This window comes from Lactuca serriola, chromosome 8 (genome assembly GCF_051521515.1).
Source record: "Lactuca serriola cultivar US96UC23 chromosome 8, Lser_US96UC23_V15, whole genome shotgun sequence".
Taxonomy (NCBI): Eukaryota; Viridiplantae; Streptophyta; class Magnoliopsida; order Asterales; family Asteraceae; genus Lactuca; species Lactuca serriola.
In genome coordinates, this window is record NC_136415.1 from 97,580,247 (window position 1) to 97,600,676 (window position 20,430).

The 20,430-nt window shown below is 35.1% G+C and overlaps 1 protein-coding gene across 2 annotated transcripts; it reads left to right on the forward strand.

The window, feature by feature from the left end:
• Positions 1 to 8,028: 8,028 nt before the first annotated feature.
• On the forward strand, positions 8,029 to 11,592 carry LOC145069776 (HAD-superfamily hydrolase, subfamily IG, 5'-nucleotidase). 2 transcript variants are annotated; one of them, XM_079016721.1, is made up of 14 exons: positions 8,029 to 8,272; positions 8,506 to 8,545; positions 8,701 to 8,910; positions 9,017 to 9,153; positions 9,246 to 9,395; positions 9,474 to 9,575; positions 9,689 to 9,853; positions 9,946 to 10,056; positions 10,154 to 10,251; positions 10,352 to 10,475; positions 10,549 to 10,638; positions 10,733 to 10,777; positions 10,874 to 11,143; positions 11,322 to 11,592. In XM_079016721.1, the coding sequence occupies exons 1-14, from the start codon at positions 8,228 to 8,230 to the stop codon at positions 11,346 to 11,348; spliced, it is 1,614 nt and encodes a 537-aa protein (XP_078872847.1). In that variant the 5' UTR covers positions 8,029 to 8,227; the 3' UTR covers positions 11,349 to 11,592. The 2 variants fall into 2 exon arrangements, with proteins under 2 accessions (XP_078872847.1, XP_078872846.1); XM_079016720.1 differs by having other exon boundaries at positions 8,030 to 8,272; positions 10,874 to 11,194.
• The last annotated feature ends 8,838 nt before the right edge of the window (positions 11,593 to 20,430 follow it).

Below are 20,430 nucleotides of genomic sequence, written 5' to 3' on the forward strand. Positions count from 1 at the left end.
TCCGTCACTGACTCTCCATCCTGTCTCAGACTCAGAAACTCCAGTGCCAAACGTTCTCGCTCAACCCTCGGGATGTAACGAGCGCGGAACATATCCCTGAACTGCTCCCAAGTAACAACAGCTCTCTGATCATCCGTATAAGCCCCAGTCGTAAGTCTCCACCAATCCTTGGCTCCGGACCTAAGCAGGTTAAGAGCACACCTGACCTTTTGGTTAGCAGGACACGAACTGGTGAAGAAACACCCCTCCACATCTGAAATCCATCTCATAGCCTTGATGGGATCCTGTATCCCATCAAAAGTAAGGGGCTTCGTGTTGTCGAAGTCCCGGTACTGAAAACCCTTACTAACTCCTCCCCATGTCATAGTTACAACTGATGCAGCTGATGCGGCGGCTGTCTCTGCGAGGGCTGCGTAACTCTCATCGAAATACTCCACCATGGTGGTCTTAATTGACCCGAACATTTATGGAAATTCGGCCCGGAACAACGCAGCAACCTCGTCATGCAGGATTGCTCGAATCCTGTCGTCCATCTCATCTAGCCTCATTTGGCTGATCGTCTCGGGTGCTTTCAGCTCCCTCTGTCCGCTCTCTCCTGATCCCGACCCTGATCCTGCCTCGGATCCAGTCACAAAGCGCCTAGTCATCACCATTCTGAAACACAACGCAAGGTATTAGTTAACTTCATACACAACAACTAGGGACCAACCCCCAACAAAACCCTGGGAGTTGTGACTTCCTTGTCACGCGTATGGGTCCTATGCTTTCAGTAGTACGGGCCCATACTACCTTCCACACCTACCCATATTTGTTCCAAGTATCACCACAACACCCTAACAATACGTATAATCACATCAAGCACTCAAGTCTGGTTCCTAAAAGGATGCTAGACGACTCGAAATCGGCGGACTTATCCCAACAACCTTCCCACTCACGAACTTCCACCAACCCTGCAGTGCTAGTGCATGCTAGCCACACATAACGCTGGACCCGATAGACTTTTGAATATTCAATTCTACCCTAAGCTCCCAATCAAACAAGAACATAACATAAGGCTAAATCATACATTCTCAGGCTTTAAGGTCTTAATTATGTACAACTGTGATGCATACACTAAATCACTACAGTAATGATGTCAATTTCATGTAAAGGAAACCCTAGGCTAGCAGGCACCACGTAATCAGGCAATTTTATCATGCAATTCCTGAAGATCCCTAGCCTAGTACTAGCATGATGTTCTAACATATCACAATATCAAATAACTGTATGGTATTTTGGGGTCTACTTACTGGCTCTGGCTGATCGTACACCCTGCATCCTCCTTTACTTATTTTGAAAACCATTTAAAAACTATTTTGAAAATCTTTCCTTGATTTGAGATTGGATTCACACGAATGTTCCTCCAATTCACTCAAACCAAGGCTCTGATACCAACTTGTAACATCCAAAATTTCAAGCAAATTTAAACTTTTAAAAACATGTCATGTTCATCAAAACATTACAAATTTAGTTTTCAAAACATTGATTATCAGAGTCTTTTCCCAGAAACATAACATAGTAGGAGGAGTTGTACGATCACGCCTTGGCCTTGCCGCGATCCCCTGAGGTACCTGAAACCATAAACTGAAACTGTAAGCCCGAAAGCTTAGTGAGTCACCCCAAAATACAGATACACACATAAGCCACATAACAATATCAACATTAGCATATCATATCAATCAAAACAGAACAGCATGTATTGGGTTCACAGCTTTACAAGCTGGACTACCCCTGGGCCCTCAGTACGAGTCTGGAATGCCTACCGGGCCCTCAGCTCGTATCTGGAAAGCTCCCGAGTCCTTAGTATGAGTATGAAATGCCTACCAGGCCCTCAACTCATATATGGAATACTCTCGGCTTTGTTGGCTACCGCACGGAGCAGTACAACCTCAACCCACCCCACACAACATGTCGACATGTAACAGATAAATGCACATACAGGTAATCAATCAGTATCACAGGCAGTCCTATAGATCTACCCGTCTAGCATATCAACTGGCATACATTACTAACTCAACTCAACTCAACATATCAATAACTACTAGGATATCAAATCCATTGGGTCGGCCTTGGTGCCTTAGACCCCTTAGTATAATGAGGATAACTCACCTCGAAACGTCGACTCACAGAAATTAGTTCCAACCTTCGGGTTACTGTCACGAATCCCACCACCTATAATTATTATGAATTGCATGCATAAGATTTTGATCCTTCTAGAACTGTCCTCAAAATTCAACAGATCAACTTAGGTCAATGGTCAAAGTCAACAGTCAAGGTCAACAGTCCATGTTGACCTGACTCGCCGAGTTCCCCCGGCTACTCGCCGAGTTTCCTTGGCTTCCGGTGCACTCGCCGAGTCATCGAGTGACTCGTCGAGTTTCCCTCGTTTTTCGACTGAACACTAAAGCCACTCGTCGGGTTTCCTAAGCGAAACTCGACGAGTGCATACGTGGGCACATCCTTGGGAAAGTTCATCTAACTCGCCGAGTTGTTCATCAACTCGCCGAGTTTCATGACGATCTTCATCGGACTCGCCGAGTTGTTCATCCAACTCATCGAGTTTCACGGCTTCCTTCATCAGACTCGCCGAGTCATCCTTGTGACTCGCCGAGTCCATTTGGTCTTTTTCCATACAGACTTATTCTGAGCCATGCAGTGGCTCCAATTCATAGATCTAGGCTTCTATGGTATACTTATTACGTAAAGTCACAAACTTTACGTACATGCATTGCATTCAAGGCTCTAAATGCCGATTCTAAGCTCTTAATGGGGCTTCATGCCCTAGAGGGACCTCATACATGATCAATTCTGAGACTTTATGTTTCTAGAGCTTAAAGAGGGTTCAGATCTGAAGTTACATCTTCAGATCCAACTCATTGTTCAACTTATCAACCTTTAAGGTCCATAGAAAACCCTAGAACTTCAATAAAAGGAAAACTCACAGAAGAGATGGTAATTTAGGATACCTCTGGAAGATGAAAACTGAAAATAGTGTTGATTTCCCCACCTAACTTGCTCCAACCTCCTCTTCCTTCAAGCCTTCTCCTTCAAAATCTTCAATTCAAGCTTCACACACTCAACAAGTACCACACTCGATCAGGGGCTCTCTAAGACTGTAAAGATACCCAAGGGAGGCTAAGGCTCCTTTAAATAGGGACACAAACCCCGAGAATTAGGGTTTCACTTGCCAGATCCTACTCGTCGAGTCTCACTAGTGGACTCGCCAAGTCAGTCACTTAAATTGCGATCCAATCCCGCTGCTACTCGACGAGTAGGGTAACCGACTCGTTGAGTAGGGCCAAAATCAAGAAACCATAATTTGAACAATACCTAAGAATCGGGGCGTTACATATATATTTCAAAATACAATGCCTTAACAAGTAAAATACTGATAGTGCAATGATGTAATAGCATCATACTTTCATTTTTCATACTAGCATGATAAAAAAATCTATCTAGCTATAACAATGTTTTTGCCACACACACTATAACAAAGTTGTTTACAAAAACATAACAGTTGGAAAAAGTATTTACAATATAAGGGTAGTTTAAAACTTATTTACCAAGTAATTGTAGTTGACAAACAAATAATAATAAACCCTTTTTTTATTCGTTAACTTCACGCGAACAATATTCACACGTTCTCTCACGTGTCCGTCATCCGTGTGCTGCCGCTACGAAAACAGCCAGCGACAACGAGTCTCCCTACCCTCATCCTAATTGCCTACAATCCATTTACAATTTCCTGAATTTCTTATTGTAATTGCGTTGTTCATATCGTATGTAAGTTATTTTTCTTGGCTTCTTTGTTTAAATTGTCCCGTGTCAATGGTTTTGGTTGGAGATTGTGTATTGTTTTTTTAGTCAACAATTGTTTAGTATAGAATTTAATTTGATTATGATTCACTGTTACCGATTCAACTTTTTTTCGTCACTTTCCATTTCATTATATGTTTGTGTATTAATTTAATCTTATGCTATCATATAGTGATTTTTTATATGTTTATAGGTTTTATAACGAAAACATTATGGAGTGTTTTCTTTTGTATATGTTTATAGGTTTTATAACCAATTGAATATGCTTTATATTATCAATATGCCATCAAAATTTGTTACATTGTTGTGTTATCGTGATGGTAAAATTTGTGATGGTGAAGAAAGTATAACCTATAACAAGCCTCCAAGTAAAGCTATCAAGGTTCAATATGGAACACAATTCAATGACTTAATCAACCAAATTAATATCGCGACATCGATTGATAGACAACAATGTCATATTAAAGTAATTTGTAGATACCCATCAGTTGTTGGAAATGTAATGAAATATATACCTCTCCCAATCAAGGACGATAATGACGTTGAGATCATGTTTGATGTGCTTAGTCTCCATCAAGAACTAAGCAACATAGATTTATACTTAGAGGTTGAAGTCAGTGGCAATAAAGATATATTCAACACTTTTACTCAATTTTTGAGTATTCAGCTACTTTGACACCTGAGTTTTTCCCCGTTCCTCATGAAGCATATTGGCCCGAGACATCTATTAGACAAATGCTTCCAAATTCAGAGCTAAAACGAAAGGAAAAAGGTCGTCCTCGCTCGACAAGGCTACGAAATGGAATGAATATTAAAGAAGGAAAAAATGTTAATTTTTGTGGATTGTGTAGACAAAGCGGTCGTAATAAAAAAACATGCCCCTCTAAACCTAGAAAACGACCTACTGATGTGTAATTATAGTTGATCAAGTAGGATTCATTAGAATTTTTTTTAGCGATGTTTAATTGTATAAGTTTTATGCAAGTTATATTTGAATTTATGACCATGGTTGTTTTTAGTTTTGTTACTTTTGTGATTATGCTTTTATTCATAAAAGTTAGAAAAAAATGAAATTATATGTTGTTTTGTCAAGAATTAAACAACGTTGATATAGAATTATTAAGAAAAAAATAACATCTGCAATATTTATTACTTGATAATTTAGCTTAAAATTGTTTTGAACAAGTTTAAGTGATTTTATTAATCACTCGAGCAAATATGCTCTTAATTAAAAACTATTTTAACAAAATAAAAAGAAAAAAAAACTTTGATATAATAAAGACATGATCATTTCTTTTAATTTTAATTTTATATTATAAATTCATACAATAAAAATTATGGCGGATAGATATTATCTATAGCTCATTTTTTTTTTAATTGTAAAACTGGTTTAATGTAATTAAAAATTATGGTGAAATTGATTTATGTATATTCCATTTAATTTAAATTGGTAAGTAACTCTAAATACCAAAATACCATGTTTTGGTAATTATATTTGGAACTACCACACATTTGTAAATATTTTTAAAAAGTACCATGCCTTAATACAAAACTCCACTATAACATAGCACAAATGTTATATCACAAAAATTATTGTTTAAACTTCCGTTACAACGTGCAAACTTAAGAGTCCCATTTAATACAAGTGTAGTTAAAGACCAATTTCAAATCTTTGTTTTATGGTCAAATAGGTAACTCTCTTATGGTTTATCGAAAAAACATCATAAATGGTCCCTGTGGTTACCCAAAATCTGAAGTTTAGTCCCCGTGGTATAAAAACCTCATAGATGGTCCCTGTGTTTTCAAAACTTTTAATGTTTGGTCCTTTTTGTTAACTCCGTTAAGTTTGTCTGTTAACTGAAGGGTATTTTCGTCATTTCACCACCACAGGGACCATTTATAATGTTTTCTTTTCTTTTGTTTTTTTAAATTAAATTTAATATCCAAGGTCTCTCTCTCCTCTCTCTTCCCCAACAAACCACCACATACCCTTCACCACTACCATTATCTTAAATAAGAGGGCTCTTTCTCTCTCTCTCTCTCTTTCTCTCTCTCTCTCTCTCTCTCTCTCTCTCTCCCCACACACACACACACAGATACTGTATACCCACCTGTACACTTTTACTTCATCTTCTTCGTGTTTCCTCTTTTATCTCTTATAACTCTCTAAAAAATTATAATACATCGCACACACACACACAGAGGATGTGATTTGAAGCAACACAAAGCTCTCTTTTGGGCATATCTTTAAAATCGGAGACTTGAATCATTGAATTAACACCTCCAGGATTGAATTAAAGCATATTTATTTCTCTTTCAAGAACTCGAACTCTCCATCGAAGAAACTTCTGTAATTGCAGATATAACCAGTGATGACGAACAACTCTCGTTTTTTCAGACTAGTCCAACAAGTTCATGTCAAAACTCCATAGTTTTTGATGAAGAAGTCATGAGCGGCCTTTAGAAAACGAAACAGATGAGAAAAGAAGTGTTGGTAACAGTGATGACTTGTCTTTCTATAGCCTACCGGAATCTGGATCGGAAGAACACAGTAGTCAAGAGGAAGAAGAAGAGGAGGTAGAGATGATATCATCGGCTGTTGGTCCAAAATCGACATCTAAATCTGTTAGATATGATGTAAATACACCATTAATACCTGATTTTGTCGATTTCAGTAAAGGAAAACACACCCAAATTGATTTTAGAAATGAAAACACACAAATACACACAATTTCATATTTTATTTCAAGGAATCAACCTGATGAAACCCACAACTTGAATTCATATTAAAAGATGAAATATGGAGGGTGATGATTTCTGATCTAGGGTTCATAAATTTAACAATGGTGTAGAGGGTCTTGATGGGTTAATGGTGGCGATGATCCAATGGTTCCCTGTAATTGAAAAAACGACCAACAACCCTTAGCTCTTTCTCTTTCACATGTGCTCTCAGCCCCACCCCTCATTTTTCTGGTGTGTATCAGAAAAACAAACGAACAATAATGGCTTCCTTCTGAACTTAACTTTCTTCAGGTTTAATGGGGTGGAGAATACTATATGTAGGCTCGATAGTTGGTGGCTGCTCAGTAATGAAATTTATGGAAGAGTGGTGATGATGTAAGGTGTTAATTTATGGTGGTGGGTGGTTAAGGCTTCCGATATATATATATATATATATATATATATATATATATATATATATATATATATATATATATATATATAGAGAGAGAGAGAGAGAGAGAGAGAGACCTTGGATATTAAATTTAATTTAAAAAAATAAAAGAAGAGAAAACATCATAAATATTCCCCGTGGTGGTGAAATGACGAAAATACCCTTCAGTTAACAGACAAACTTAACGGAGTTAGCAAAAAGGACCAAACATCAAAAGTTTTGAAAACACAGAGACCATCTATGAGGTTTTTAAACCACAGGGATTAAACTTCAGATTTTGGGTAACCACAGGGACCATTTATGATGTTTTTTCTAGTTTATCCTTCGTATACAACTTGATTTATGGGTAGGGGTGTTCGTTTGGATGGATCGGTTTGATCCGATCCAATCAAGTAAATCCAAATTGATTTTGGTTTTCAAAACATGGATCCGAATTGTCCAAACTAAATTCAAATCCGATCCGATCCGATCAAATTACAATTCAGTTGGATTGGTTTTATAATTCGGTTTTCAAAACCGAAACATTTTAAAACGACATATAATTATAATATCACCCAACTTTACACAAGAAGAAAAAACAAATAATTTTGTTGTGATTTGAAATTTATAAACAACTAATAAAAAGATATATTATAGTAAAATATTTTATAGATACAAAAGTTTTGAGAGAAAATACATATTAATGTTTTTTTTATCGGGTAAAACGTTTTGAATCTATTTGAAAAAATAAATTACAAAATTAATAAATAACTATAGATATATATTATAAATAAATAAATAATAAATGTTTATTCGGTTTTTTTGGATTATTCGGTTCTTATTTTATAAACCAAAAACAATCCGAAATCCAAAATAATAATTCGGTTTTTATTGAAAACCAATCCAAAAATCCGAATATCCGAACCAAGTTCAATCCAAATTGTCCAATTGGATAATTCGGTTTTATCCAAATATTTAACAGTGCGTAAGCAACATCGAAAAGCTCTCTAACGTCAACCCGTTTCACACTCGACGCTTCTTGAAAACAACTTCATGGCGGCTTAAATCTTAATACACCATCGACAAATCGGCACAGAAAAGTTATTTTAACAGAAGTTTCCTGAAAAGTTGAAACAAACAAACCCTAATAACGACTATTAACAAATTTCATACGCTGATGAACAACTGAAATCTCTCCTTTCCTCTCTGTCTCCTGTCATGGCTTCCATTCGCAGATTCGTTCCACTTCGTGCGTCGCTCCTGGTATGCTTCTTTCTCTCTGTTTATTGATGTAAGATTTGGAAATGTGAACTTGCATCTATGTTTGTAGTTCATGTATATGAATGTGTGTTGTACGAGCCGATTATCAATAACACAAGGCGGATAATTTGGTTTTAGGATTGTTATTTGGGGATTTTGCATATATTTTATGAAATTATGATCTAGATCGTATTATTATTACTTACGAGCTAATACCTTTATGGATCTGGTTGCAGTGGGCTAACTTTCCTACTTCTAGTTCTGGACTTCAAAAAGGTACCTCCTACTCTAATATCTTTATGTATTCACGTTCAATGTAAGAAACTGCTTCCTAGACCTAGAGACATGACCAATTATGTTGTAATGGAACTCTGGTAGATGATTTTTTCACTCAATCTGTGAAACTTATGGCTTTCTATTTTGTAATTTAGGGTTTGGGGGAGGATGTAATAGCCAAACAGCAAGTATATCTTATGATCGAAGTGTAGGAAAGCTGTTGGAAGAAGAACATGTAACTGATATTGGTTATTCAGATTCTAATGATGAAGTAGCTAAAATTCGGGAGAAGTTTGATCTGGCCAAACAGAGGTTTCTTAAGATTCCTGAAGCTTTAGACAGAATGCCTAAGATGAACCCCAAAGGTAGACAGTAACTATTAACATATTTCATTTTATCTGATCATAAACTTTCACAAGTAAGTTTCTGAATGTGATCGTTGTTTGATTGTGTTACTCTTGTGAATCTCAGGTATATATGTTAATAAGAATCTTAGATTGGACAGCATACAAGTTTATGGATTTGACTATGATTATACCCTGGCTCATTACTCTCCTAGCTTACAAAACTTGATCTATGATATGGCAAAACAACACTTAGTAAACGAGGTCTGTAACTCTGTATTATGATGACAAATTTGAATTTGTTCTTACATTTTCATATAGTTGTTTCATGTCCCACTTTAATGTTTCATTTTCAGCTTAGATATCCAGATGGCTGCTTGGCATCTAAATATGATCAAAGTTTTCCAATTAGAGGGCTATATTATGATAAGCTAAAAGGCTGCCTTTTGAAGCTAGATTTCTTTGGATCAATTGAGCCAGATGGATGCTACTTTGGTAGACGCAAGGTATGGAAATTTACATATCCCATAAGTCAAAAATTGCCATAAATAAATAAATAACAATTTGTAATTTGTAATTGACAGCTTAGTAGGAAGGAAATTGAAGAGCTTTATGGAACGCGACATATTGGGCGTGATCAAGCAAGACAACTTGTAGGTTTAATGGATTTCTTTTGCTTTAGTGAGGTTGGTATTCTTATCTTTGTATTTTCCATAAAAATATTTTCTATCATTTTGTCATTTGATATGTAATAACGTATATACTGAAATACCATACATTTTTTTATTCCTCTTTGTAGGTATGCCTTATTGCAGATATTGTGCAATACTTTGTTGATGCAAAGTTGGAATTTGATGCTTCTTACATATACCAAGATGTACATCGTGCAATTCAGTATGTACACCGAAGTGGATTGGTTCATAGAGGAGTCCTTGCTGATCCCCCAAGATATTTAGTTAAAAATGTGTGTTATGTTTTTAGTAATAAACCCAATTCTATTTATTGGATCCTATGGTCTTTATGCTTAATTCATGTTTTGTATCTTTTCACTTACAGGGGCAATTTCTGTCTTTTCTCAAAATGTTGAAGGAGAATGGGAAGAAACTCTTCTTAATGACAAATTCTCCCTATTATTTTGTTGATGGAGGGATGCGCTACATGTTGGAGGTGAACTCTGCAACAATTTGCAGAAATTTGTTAAATTTGGTAAAGTTGAGTGTCTTAAATATTATTTTATTTATTTATTTATTTTTTTGTTGTTTAGGATTCATTGGGTTGTGGAGATTCATGGAGGGAGCTATTTGAAGTTGTGATTGCTAAAGCAAATAAGCCTGAATTCTACACATCTGAGCATCCATTCCGGTATATCTAATTTCTTTGCAAATAAAAGTAATATTTATACATTATAGGTATTAAAATAAATTCCTAGAATTTAGATAATTTGTGTTGTTACTTTATACAGTTCCTATGATGTGGAAAAGGACAATCTAGCTTTTTCGAAAGTGGATGAGTTTCTTCCAAATAAAATTTACTACCATGGATGCCTCAAAACCTTCTTACAAATCACCAAGTGGAATGGCCCAGAGGTATTTATTTATTTATTTTTTAATTTATCATTTATAAAGTCATTGATTTAACAAAAAAAATAAAAAATTGCAGGTGATATACTTTGGGGACCACCTATTCAGCGATCTACGAGGCCCTTCAAAAGCTGGCTGGCGTACTGCTGCAATCATCCATGAATTAGAAGTACAACTTCCATTAATTAATAATTACATTTACATCCATAAAATTTATACAATTAACAAATAAAAATATTCTTCATTAATTTTATCTTACACAGCACGAGATCAAAATACAGAACGAAGATTCTTACCGTTTTGCACAGGTATTTAATTAATTAATTAATTGTGTTGTCTTTCAAATCATCACACACTTGACGACACTTGTATAATATATTTATATTTGAAAATTGAAAATACAGGCAAAATTCCATATAATACAAGAGCTTTTGGGGAAATTACATTCAACTGTATCTAGCAAACACACATGTGATCGTTTTAAGTCCCTTCTGGATGAACTAAATGAAGAGAGACAAAATGCACGGCGTACAATGAGAAACATGTTTAATGAATCTTTTGGGGCCACTTTTCTCACTGACACTGGCCAAGAATCGGCTTTTGCTTATCACATTCATCAGTATGCTGACGTGTACACCAGTAAACCCGAGAACTTTATGTTCTATCAACCTGAGGCATGGCTTCATGTACCCTATGATGTTAAGATCATGCCACATCATTTAAAGGTATATATATATATATATATATATATATATATATATATATATATATATATATATATATATATATATATATATATATATATATGCTCAATTCTACATACATTAATTGATATTGGTATTTTACTCGTAGGTTTCTTCAAGCTTGTTTGGGACTTGATGGATGTGATGAGAAGAATTTAGGGGATATAAAGGAGGAGAAAGGGGAAATAAGATAAGTTTTGTGAGGGTATGATGTGACATCGTTTAGTCTATGTACAGATTATTTAAATGATTCATTGATTTTTTTGGAAGTAGAATTTAGCAAAGAATAGGTCTCTACATGCTCTCATTATTTTTTATTCCGTAAGGAAACTATATTTAATAGCTAAATAATCCGATCCTATTCGGCTGTTCCCAACGTATATTGCCTTATCTGTTTTGTTTTATTTATCTGTTTCAAATCAACTGCAAGCTGATCTTCCATTGAAGAAAACGGAGGAAACAATAAAAGGAATATTAAATATTGAATTGATATCAATTTCACAAACTATTTCGAGTTATCTAAACCAAATCAAAACGTAAAAGTTCATGAAATCTTGATACATGCTCACAACAGCGTATTTAATTTCGGTTCCATAAGAATTTTCTGAAACTCTAACCAATTCAGCACGTATACATATGCATTTCTAAATAAACAAATACTAAAAATTTAAATCGAAATTGAAATTGAAATCCTCCAAATACATAACAGTTAATCGAACGACCACTGATCAATCACTTGTGTTTTAATTTCGATTTCGATTCGTGCAGTGAGTATCTCCGATTTTGATTAGGAAAGTTGGTGGGATTATGGTGGCTGTCGGAGGCTACAGGTGGCTAGGCCTGTCGAAAAAACCTAAAACCCGTTCTACCAACCCGACCCGTTTCGAATTCGGGTAGAATGGGTCGGGTAGAACGGGTAACGGGTATGAACATTCAGGTAATAGGTTAACCCGATAATAATAAGTCGGGTTTCAGGTATGATTATTTATTTTCGGGTATACCCGAATACCCGAATTCGTTTTTTAACTAATATCAAATATACAATGCAATCACGTACGCACTTTGAATAAAACAAAACCATTCATAACATATTATAATGATTTGTATTGTTATTATATATGTATTTGTTAATTGTATGGAGTATTTTCCTAACCAATTCTTTATTAAACCAACCAACATGTAAATAACAAAAAAAATTATCAATATGTGTCATTTAATAAATTTTCGGGTATACCCGAAACTTACCCGACCCGACCTCAAACCCGAATACCCGAAACCCGAATTACAATATAGGTCGGGTATCGGGTATTATTTTCTTAAGGAAATACTCGTTCTACCCGAAACCCGAAAATTTTACCCGTTCGACACCCCTACAGGTGGCCATTGACACATGAGCTTAACCTTTGTCATTTCCGTGGTCAAAGTCCATGTACATAGGATTGGTTTACCGGTCAACCCTTTAACATTCTCCACATCAGCAAAAGGGATATATTTGACATAGATTTTCAGACATCATTCGTTTAGAAGATACAAATACTAATTCACAGACCGTTTAGACTAAAACAAAAAACTTCGTTGGGTTATAAAAATTATTATATAATTATTAAGAGAATTATGCAATGACTATTTCTCTGCTATCTTCATCTCTATCACGCATTGTGTTATGTGTTTTGGTCTCTTTTTAGTTTTTATGAAACGATCAGAGAAAGATTACGTCCTTGATGGTGACTTGATGAAACAAATGTGCAATTTCTAACTTTAATTCAACTTAAGTTTTCTGTTCAAAAAGCAAAAAAATAAATAATTCAACTCAAGGATGGTAATAATTTTCCTATTAATTAAAGCGTTGTATCTTTTCATGGGGATGTGGATCACGACTCCAAGTACGGTCAAACGGATGTTTTTATTTATTTATTATTATTTTGACGAAAAATTTAAGAAGGTAGATGGTGTGTTGATGGTTTGACGAAGAGATGAATATGGTCTTTTACAGTGGAGCAATTATTGGATTTAGAAGCCTTAGTATCAGAGCTTGAGGTAAAGGCGGCTGTGTGGGCTTGTGGCTCTGAAAAATTATCGGGGATGAGTTTCACTATCGCGTTTTATAAAAACTATTGGGAGGTTATTAAGTAGGAAGTGATGGCATTTGCGCTTGATTTTTCTTAAGTGGGATGTAATTCTTCTTTTATAACTTTAATTTGAAGATTCCTAGTCAAATCGTTATCTCTGATTTTCGACCTATTATTCTCATTGGTACCCAATACAAGATAATCGCTAATATTTTGGCTCTCCGGTTAGCTAAGGTTATGGACTCTGTTGAGCTGTCTGCTTTTGTCAAGGGTGGGAAAATCTTAGATGGTCCTCTTATGGTCAAAGATCGTGGATTGGTATAAGAAGCGGAAAAAGAAGACTATGATTTTTAAAGTTGATTTTGAGAAGACATACGATTATGTGAATTGGAATTTTCTATTTCAGATCTTGATGTACTTAGGATTCAGTTCTATGTGGATCATATGGATACAGAGTTGTCTCTATTCTGCTAAGGCGTTTGTTCTTGATAATGGAAGTCTGTTTTTAGAGTTTCGTTGGTAAAGGGATCTTTGTAAAGGGGATCAACTTTCTCTGTTCCTGTTTATTTAAGTGATGGATTCTCTCCATGTGGCGATGAATGATCCGATGAAGGTTGGTCTTTTTTCTAGAGACAAAATTGGATCTATTAATATTTCCCATTTGTTTTATGTAGATGGTGCTCTTTTCTTGGGGGAGTGGGGGTGGGAGAATATTATATCTATAATTCGGATTGTTTATACTGTGTGTTTTTGGATTGCAACTAAATCTTCATAAGTCCAATTTGTATGGTGTGGGGGTTGAGTTTCAAAAGGTTCAGTCTTTTGCGAATATCACAGGGTGTCGGCCGAGAAAACTTCCATTTTTGTATCTTGGTCTTCCGATGAGATTTATTATGTCGAGAATGTAATGGGTGACGACCGATTGTGGAGAAATTTCATAAGAAACTTTCCAAATGGAAGGCAACTATGTTGTTGGTTGGTGGTAGATCATTGTTGATTACATTGGTCTTGGGGTCTTTGGGAATTTATTATATGTCCCTTTTTATGATGCCAGTTCAAGTGAAGAAACGTTTTGAAGCTCTTTGGTCTAATTTCTTTTGGGAATATGATAACACTAAGAAAAAACTTCATTGGGTGAATTGGAATCTAACTATGGCGTCAAAGGAGAAAGGTGGTCTTAGACTCAGAAGTTTGGAGCCTCTTAATCACACGTTAATTCAAAAGTGGAGATAGAGGTTTTTGAATGATTCTAAGTCCTTGTGGGTTAAGGTGATCTCTGATTTATATGGGTAGCAAGGAAGTGATATTTTCAGTAACTAGATTGATGTTGGTACGAGGGTCTGGTGTCGTATTATTGGGTCGATAAATATGATGCACGATCATGGAATTATCTCTCTTTCGTGCCTCTGTAAAATTGTTAGTAATGGGAGAAATACTTATTTTGGGATGACGTGTGGCTTGGTGACATTCCTTTGAAGAACATATTTTAGCAACTTCACAATTTGGAAGGTAACTAGGACTATAGTGTTGCCGATAGATAGTCAGACAGTTAAGTGTGGTCGTGGAGTAAGGCCATAAGTGGGGCTAGGCTGCAAGGGCAATTTGAGGACCTTTTACACCTTCTCGAGCCGGTTCAACTCTCTGCCAAGAATGATCATATCCTGGTATATGAAAAACATTATATAATAGTTGTTGTTACAATGTTCCAATATCCATATACTAAATCCAAATCAAAATCCCATTTCTAGAATAATAAAGTCTTATAGCTCAAGTGACCATTCCTACTTAGCTCAGAAGAAGGACTTTATTGATGGGTTTGACTAAACTTAATTTGTGTGAATTATGCGAATACTATCATCTCCATATTTGACTTTACACTAGGTATAATTAAATATCTTAGAGTATATGATTGGTGTTCTTTCGTGACATAGAATCTCTTAGCTCGATTAAGTATACTCTCGAAGTTACAAAGATTTCTATACGATCCTTGAATGACATAGATCAACATAGCTTTTCAATGAACTCATTCATCCAATCATATTAGATTTAAACTTCTAAAGTAGTGTATTCTTATTTTGTAGTATACTGCATCATTTTGTTTTGCTTGGACCTCATCCCAACTAAACTTACTCTTTATCCCACAATGAATTCGTAATCCAATTATAATTCATAATTATCTCTATTTTCTTAGGATTCATAATTTTTTGTAGCTCTTTACATGAAGATTTTTATTCTAAACTAATTGTCTCATATACATTCTCTTATTTCTTCTAAAGTACTTAGAATGTTCCTATAGTCATCCATTGACTAAACCATGTATTCAGTTGGTGTATTATGATATGCTCATAACATAATCATATACTAAGCATTATGCATAATATGACATAAATGATGGATTCAGTTTCCAAGCAAATCGAATATAAATCATTTCAGCTAGTTCAAACTTATGAGATAGGTCCTTTTGATGCTGACTCAAACTTAGTACCATATGACAATGCTAAGGTTTCTCCAAAGGAATCTTCTATCTTGATCCCTTTCAAGATATTGTCAATATATGCGTAAGTATATAAAACTTTTAAAATTTATTTTATCTATCTCTATAGATTTTACATTCCAAGAATGTATCTTGTTCTTCCTAAGTCTTTCATTTTAGAAACACATTCCAAGTCAAGGTGAAAACCCTTGGCATGGTCATAATGTAATTTCTCATGGTTAAGTATGTCTCATTGATACAAGATTAGGAATATCACTATGCTCCCATTAGTTCTTAGTAAATACACATGTTCTATTCATTTTGATATAAAAGCATACCTTATGGTTTCATATTAAAATGATGATTACAACATTGAGATGTTTGCTTTATATCCACAAGTGGATCTCAAGCTTTACATATTTTGTTAGGATAACATGTATTAAGAAAACCTCCATGCTAATCTATATAGATATCTTCTAGTAGATGTCTATTAATAAAAGCGATATTTCTTGAAATTGATTTGCTATATTTCATATTGAGAATATGAATTTATAGTAAACAATATCCTTATTGATATAATCATGGCTACTTGTGAAAAAGGTTTTATCATAGTAAATGTCATGAGTATGATAAGGACCATAGTCAATAACATGAGTATGAGAAAATCCTTTATAACAAGTCTTGCTTTAAATGTGTATAGTTATCCATGTAATGTATTCTTTCTAGAAGAATCACTTACTCCTTCTAGCATTGCTATAAAGAGAAAGTTCAATCAAGACCACACTTGATTATCATACATGGATTACATCTCATGTTCGTGACTCTAAGTCATTAATCAAATACGAGATCTGACATAACATCTTGGTATTTGATGGATTTGCTAGAAACCATCAATAAAAAAAAATCAATGAGAGATTCCAAATTTCTCAAGTCATAGATGATTTCTATCACTAATATGAACAATTTGTGTTTGTGAATAAATATTATTCAAGTTTAAAAATCCTTGTTAAATCTAGTGCCAACTGTAACTACATCAGGTTATGGTCCTTGAGCTACTTCAAGTTCCATGTACCTCCCACTTGCTTTGTCATTAGAAACTTGCATTCTGTTAACTCAACTATTAGAGGAACAAGAAAACTTATTCTTGGTGGGTTTGAATATAATAATCTAAGCCACATTTAGAGTATTATACAAATATATATGTAGTAGATTTTGGGTTCAAAAGCTTTTAGTACATTATATGCTTAAAATCCACAAAACATTTAATAAGATAGGGATGAAATCTTTCCATACAAGATCTTATGAATAAAATGTTATATCTACTAGTTAGTTGGTGTTTGTACTCGAGGTACAATTGATAGTGTTCTAGGTGTTGTCCTGTAACACCCATAAAAAATCATGCCAAATTAAAACTTTTTAATTCATTAAAAAACCAATGATTACTACAAATTTGTTTTCAAAATGGTTTCATGTCAGAGTATCCCAGAATCAAATCATAAAAACATAAGGAGGTGCACGGTCATGCCTTCGTCTTCCCGCGATCATCAAAAGTACCTGAAACATAATCAATAACTGTAAGCCCGAAGCATAGTAAGTTCCCCCAGAATACCAAAGCCACACAAACCATATAAATATCACATAAACATACAACATGCATAATGAGCCATCAGCCTGACTGGACCGCCTTGCAGGTCCATCAGTCTATCTGGACCGCTCTCCGAGCGATCGACACGTCTGGACCTCCTTTTAGGGCCTTCAGCCTATCTAGACCACTCGCCGCCCTTCGACCTGACTAGTATGCCTTATCGGGCCTACAGTCTATCCGGTCCGCCCTGGGTATGTTGTCCTTCAGCACAAGTAGGTCCGCATCAACCCAACCCCCAAATCAAACAATCATGTGCACATAAATATCATACGCTAGCATATCTAATAGTCAAAACGATCTAACATACCACTAATCATAACATCATCCTATATACCAGGATACTGACCTAACAGGTCACTAACATAGCATCATCCTATTTACCAGGATACCGACCTAACAGGTCACTAGAATGACATCATCCTATTTTTGGATTAGTGTCTAAGTCCATAACTATTTTGGTATGTACTTGACCCGATGGTGCATGGTCCTTTTGGGTTGCCTTCACCAAAGCAACTTGATGGGATGAATTATGGAGAGAGAGGATTAATTATGATTTATTAATATATTATGAGAATAATATATTAAAGGAGAAATCATATTGTTTAATTAATATTAGTCAAGAATTAATAAAGAATTAAGCTTGTGGCTAAAAGACATTAATTGAACCTAAGGGACTAGAACTGTCTATTGTGTGATAGTTGAATATTGAGCTAATGGACTCCATATTAGAGGGGTGGATGAATTCTATGGGTAAACCCATTAGAAATCGTCTTAGGCCTTTAAGGAAGGAGTCCATGGGTTGCTTAGGGCCTAAGCATCCAAATTAGGGTTTCCTTGTTAGATAACCCTAATAGCCTCACTATTTAAAGAACCCTTGCGACTCAAAAACGTGGTGGATTTGTTCCATAGGGTTTCCACACGTTTTGGGTAGCCTCCACTCTCCTTATTCTTCATCCTCTTGCTCTTGGTGTTTGTGAACCATTAGATGAGTGACATTTGTGACTCTAAGCTTTCTAAAGTCATTACAAGGAGGATTTGAGATTGTTATTGCTACATAACAATCAAGGTAAGATCTAAACCCCATTCTTATGTTAATATGATTAATTGTATGCTAGAACTAGGGTTTAAAGTCTTGGATGAATTGCATGTACAATAGAGAAACCTAGATCCAAGCATTAGAGTTTGCATGAGCACATAGGATGTTCTTATGGCCAAAACCCATCAGTGGTATCAGAGCCTTGATTGGTTTCTATTGTATTGATGCCTTGGTTATTTGTTCAAGCTTCAAAAATCGATTTTTTGGTCCCCTTTTTGATGAACTCGGCGAGTTCCAATGTGGACTCGGCAAGTAGCTCCAACTCGGAGAGTCCATAGAGGAACTCGGCGAGTTTGGGCGTCAGAAAGAGGGAATTTCGGGATTTCTTGCTGTTTTGCTTGAGGATACTTGCCTTAATTGTTTTGGGTCTTTAATATTCGAATTTTACGTTATATTTGAGTATATCCTTGATTAAACAAAAGATATTTACCTATTGATTAGATAATAAATTCCTTATATGATTAAAGATTGATTATTTGTATTAATTGGGTAACTTATCTTGCAAGAAATTGAAATTATATCAAATATAGATAATGACAAAAGTAATTGTTTAATTTCTATTATTTGTTGTTTGATCCTTGTGTTGTGAAAAAGTTACAATTGTGCCCATGTGTGTTTTATGGTTTAAATTTGAACTTAAAGGTTTTGTTTTGAAATTTAAATAGTTGAAACCCTAATGTTTTGAAATGTTTCAAAACTTGCCCTCAAGTTTTGGAATTTAAAAGTTGATTAAAAGTTTAATTTAGAAATGTTAAATTCTAAAACCCTAGTATTGTTTTGAAAAGTTCAAATCACACCCTTATGGTTTTATTAATTAATTAAAATGTATAATTAAAAGAGGTTTAATAAATCCATAAAGTTTTGGTTCACAATTTAATTGAATTAAAAGTATGATTATTAAAATTGACCACCTAGTATTTTAAAAGTGTAAAATACACCTTATACTATATATAACATTAAAAGTCTAACATTATATATATGTATGAGTAAAAGTCAATCTTACCGTTAGTAGGCCTCATTCACGAAGCTGGTCTATAAGGGGTGTTTAAGGAAATTGCCAATAAAATGGCGATTGAATGGGCATCCACTCTTACCCACCGCATTCTTGACTAGTGGAGGGTCGTTAGCCGAATGGGTAGGATAGGACAGAAACTTTTCATTATAAGTATAATGAAGTACAAAAGTAACTAAATGTTTTACAAATTCCCAATCTTAGTTACTTTAGGCAAAAGTGAATTGATGCAATTCCATGAAATTACACTTTGTACGCTTGCAAAGACGTTAGTGGAGCGTTTGTGGTTAACCGGCACACTAAATGGTTCTGAGCAAAGGTAGAAAAGGGTGACTCAATGTTTGTCATAGTTCGGTGGAGCGTGTGTGGTTAACCGGCACATCGAATAGGTGACTGTGACATGTGGGGGAACCATGTAAGCTTGCATGGTTATTCACACCTTGTTTTGTGATCCTCGGCATCCCAGTCACAAATCGAGGGGCATATCGAGATTTAAACATGCCATTGAAAAGTTCAATGAATCTCAAATGATCTAGGAGTTTTCAAAGAATTTAAAACTTAATCGGTTTTTCGTTTTTATGGTGGAAATTAGTGAATCGTCATTCACTTACCTTCAAATATTCTGCAACTAGATTACGACACCCCTTTTCTAGGTTGTAGCGTATTGTGTTGGGTCCTTGCCTTAATATCTCATTTGGGTGATTTATTAAGGACTCAATCAATCAACTAACTTGAATTTGTTTTCTCCCATTTTGTAGATGTCAAAGTATGACAACTATGGTATTCCCAAATCCCGTGGAACAAGCTTTCCACATGAAGATGATATTCCACGATTCGATTGAGGAACAATAGATCATGCTTCACTTCCTCCACCTCCTCCAATTATTCTCCCTAACCCACAAGTTCTTAGGCTTCAAAAGTTC

Excerpts from the sequence above, each read along its gene's own strand:
- LOC145069776 (XM_079016720.1), top strand. The coding sequence starts at position 8,228 with ATGGCTTCCATTCGCAGATTCGTTCCACTTCGTGCGTCGCTCCTG. Across the intron at positions 8,546-8,700 it reads TAGTTCTGGACTTCAAAAAG|GGTTTGGGGGAGGATGTAAT; the intron begins GTACCTCCTACT and ends TTTGTAATTTAG. Across the intron at positions 9,854-9,945 it reads CAAGATATTTAGTTAAAAAT|GGGCAATTTCTGTCTTTTCT; the intron begins GTGTGTTATGTT and ends TTTCACTTACAG.